This window comes from Dinoponera quadriceps, unplaced genomic scaffold (genome assembly GCF_001313825.1).
Source record: "Dinoponera quadriceps isolate SergipeBrazil2010 unplaced genomic scaffold, ASM131382v1 scaffold4625, whole genome shotgun sequence".
Lineage (NCBI taxonomy): Eukaryota > Metazoa > Arthropoda > Insecta > Hymenoptera > Formicidae > Dinoponera > Dinoponera quadriceps.
The window spans coordinates 1-1,106 of record NW_014558573.1 but is presented as its reverse complement, the minus strand read 5'-3'; the positions used below and the strand labels follow the sequence as shown (position 1 = coordinate 1,106).

At 40.1% G+C, this 1,106-nt stretch overlaps 1 protein-coding gene across 1 annotated transcript; it reads left to right on the top strand.

Annotated features, from left to right (window-relative positions):
- Window positions 1-3: 3 nt before the first annotated feature.
- On the top strand, window positions 4-1,028 carry LOC106749937 (the record flags this gene model as incomplete). Its single annotated transcript, XM_014629914.1, has 3 exons — window positions 4-22; window positions 114-819; window positions 947-1,028. Coding segments are annotated over exons 2-3 (307 nt in total), but the record flags the coding sequence as incomplete, so codon positions are not given.
- Window positions 1,029-1,106: the final 78 nt, after the last annotated feature.

Here is a 1,106-nt window from a genome sequence, read left to right as displayed (position 1 = left end):
TGATGTTTATGTTTCTCATGAGGTAAATTTCTCTTTCTCCGTAAATCTCATCTCACTTACGTGCATTCAGATATCAATCATTTTAAGCGTTTTTTTTTCATATAATTATTCAGATACATCGGGACTCGACTGGATAAGATAAACGACCATATTTCACAACTGTCGGAGAATGACGAGTGTGGACTGAGATGCACGTGGAGACAGTCCATCATCGTCACTCGTCGCCACCGTAGAAGAATGGGATACAACAGACGCATGTTATGGACTGCAATGTAAATCGATATTCGCTGAGGTGACATAGAAAAATCGAAGAAGATATCTCGTGGGAAGAAAGAAGAATATGTCGTTGAACGAATGCGCCAATATTATCTGGCCAAACTTGTGCCATCCCACGAATCTACTTTCGAATATTAAGACACGTCGTATACAGCGTGACTCAAAGAGAACAAAATCGACGATTTCATTTTCGACTTGCTTCATAGGCTACGTTATTACGTTTGTCAGTCGACTACGTGTACTACGTTATCACTCGACTGCTAATGCAAATGTCTTTTCAGGCATCTTCACTCGGAACTTTGCTGGATAGCTCGCAGTATGAACAGGTTGTTTGGAATTCAAATCACCTTGCAGATGGTGACCTACTTCGTCCTTTTAACCGGACTGATCTATTTGCAATACAACACATTGATATGCCTAGTACACACTTTAGCGAACCGTGCGATCCGCTTGAAACTTACCATTGACAGCGATATATGGTTGGCTCTCTTGGTGGGCAAGCTCGTGTCAATGAACCATGTCTGCGAGAGCGTTAGCATCAAGGTTGTTACTTTTGTCACGATATGATTTATGATCTTCCCAGTGGATGACGCTTGAAGTAACTTTAGCAATAGTGAATCACAGTATCAAGTTCTCTTAATTGTGTAATAAAACATTCGGAAATCTTCAGGCGCGGAAGACCAAGGAAGTTGTACATAAATTAACAAATCTTGCTTCCTTCGCGGAGACGCGCGACGAGGTGAGACAAAAAGGCACGAAATTCTGTTTTTTTTTTCAAACTACTCTCATCAGTATTATATTATCTTAATTAATCTGTAATTAAGTTTTAA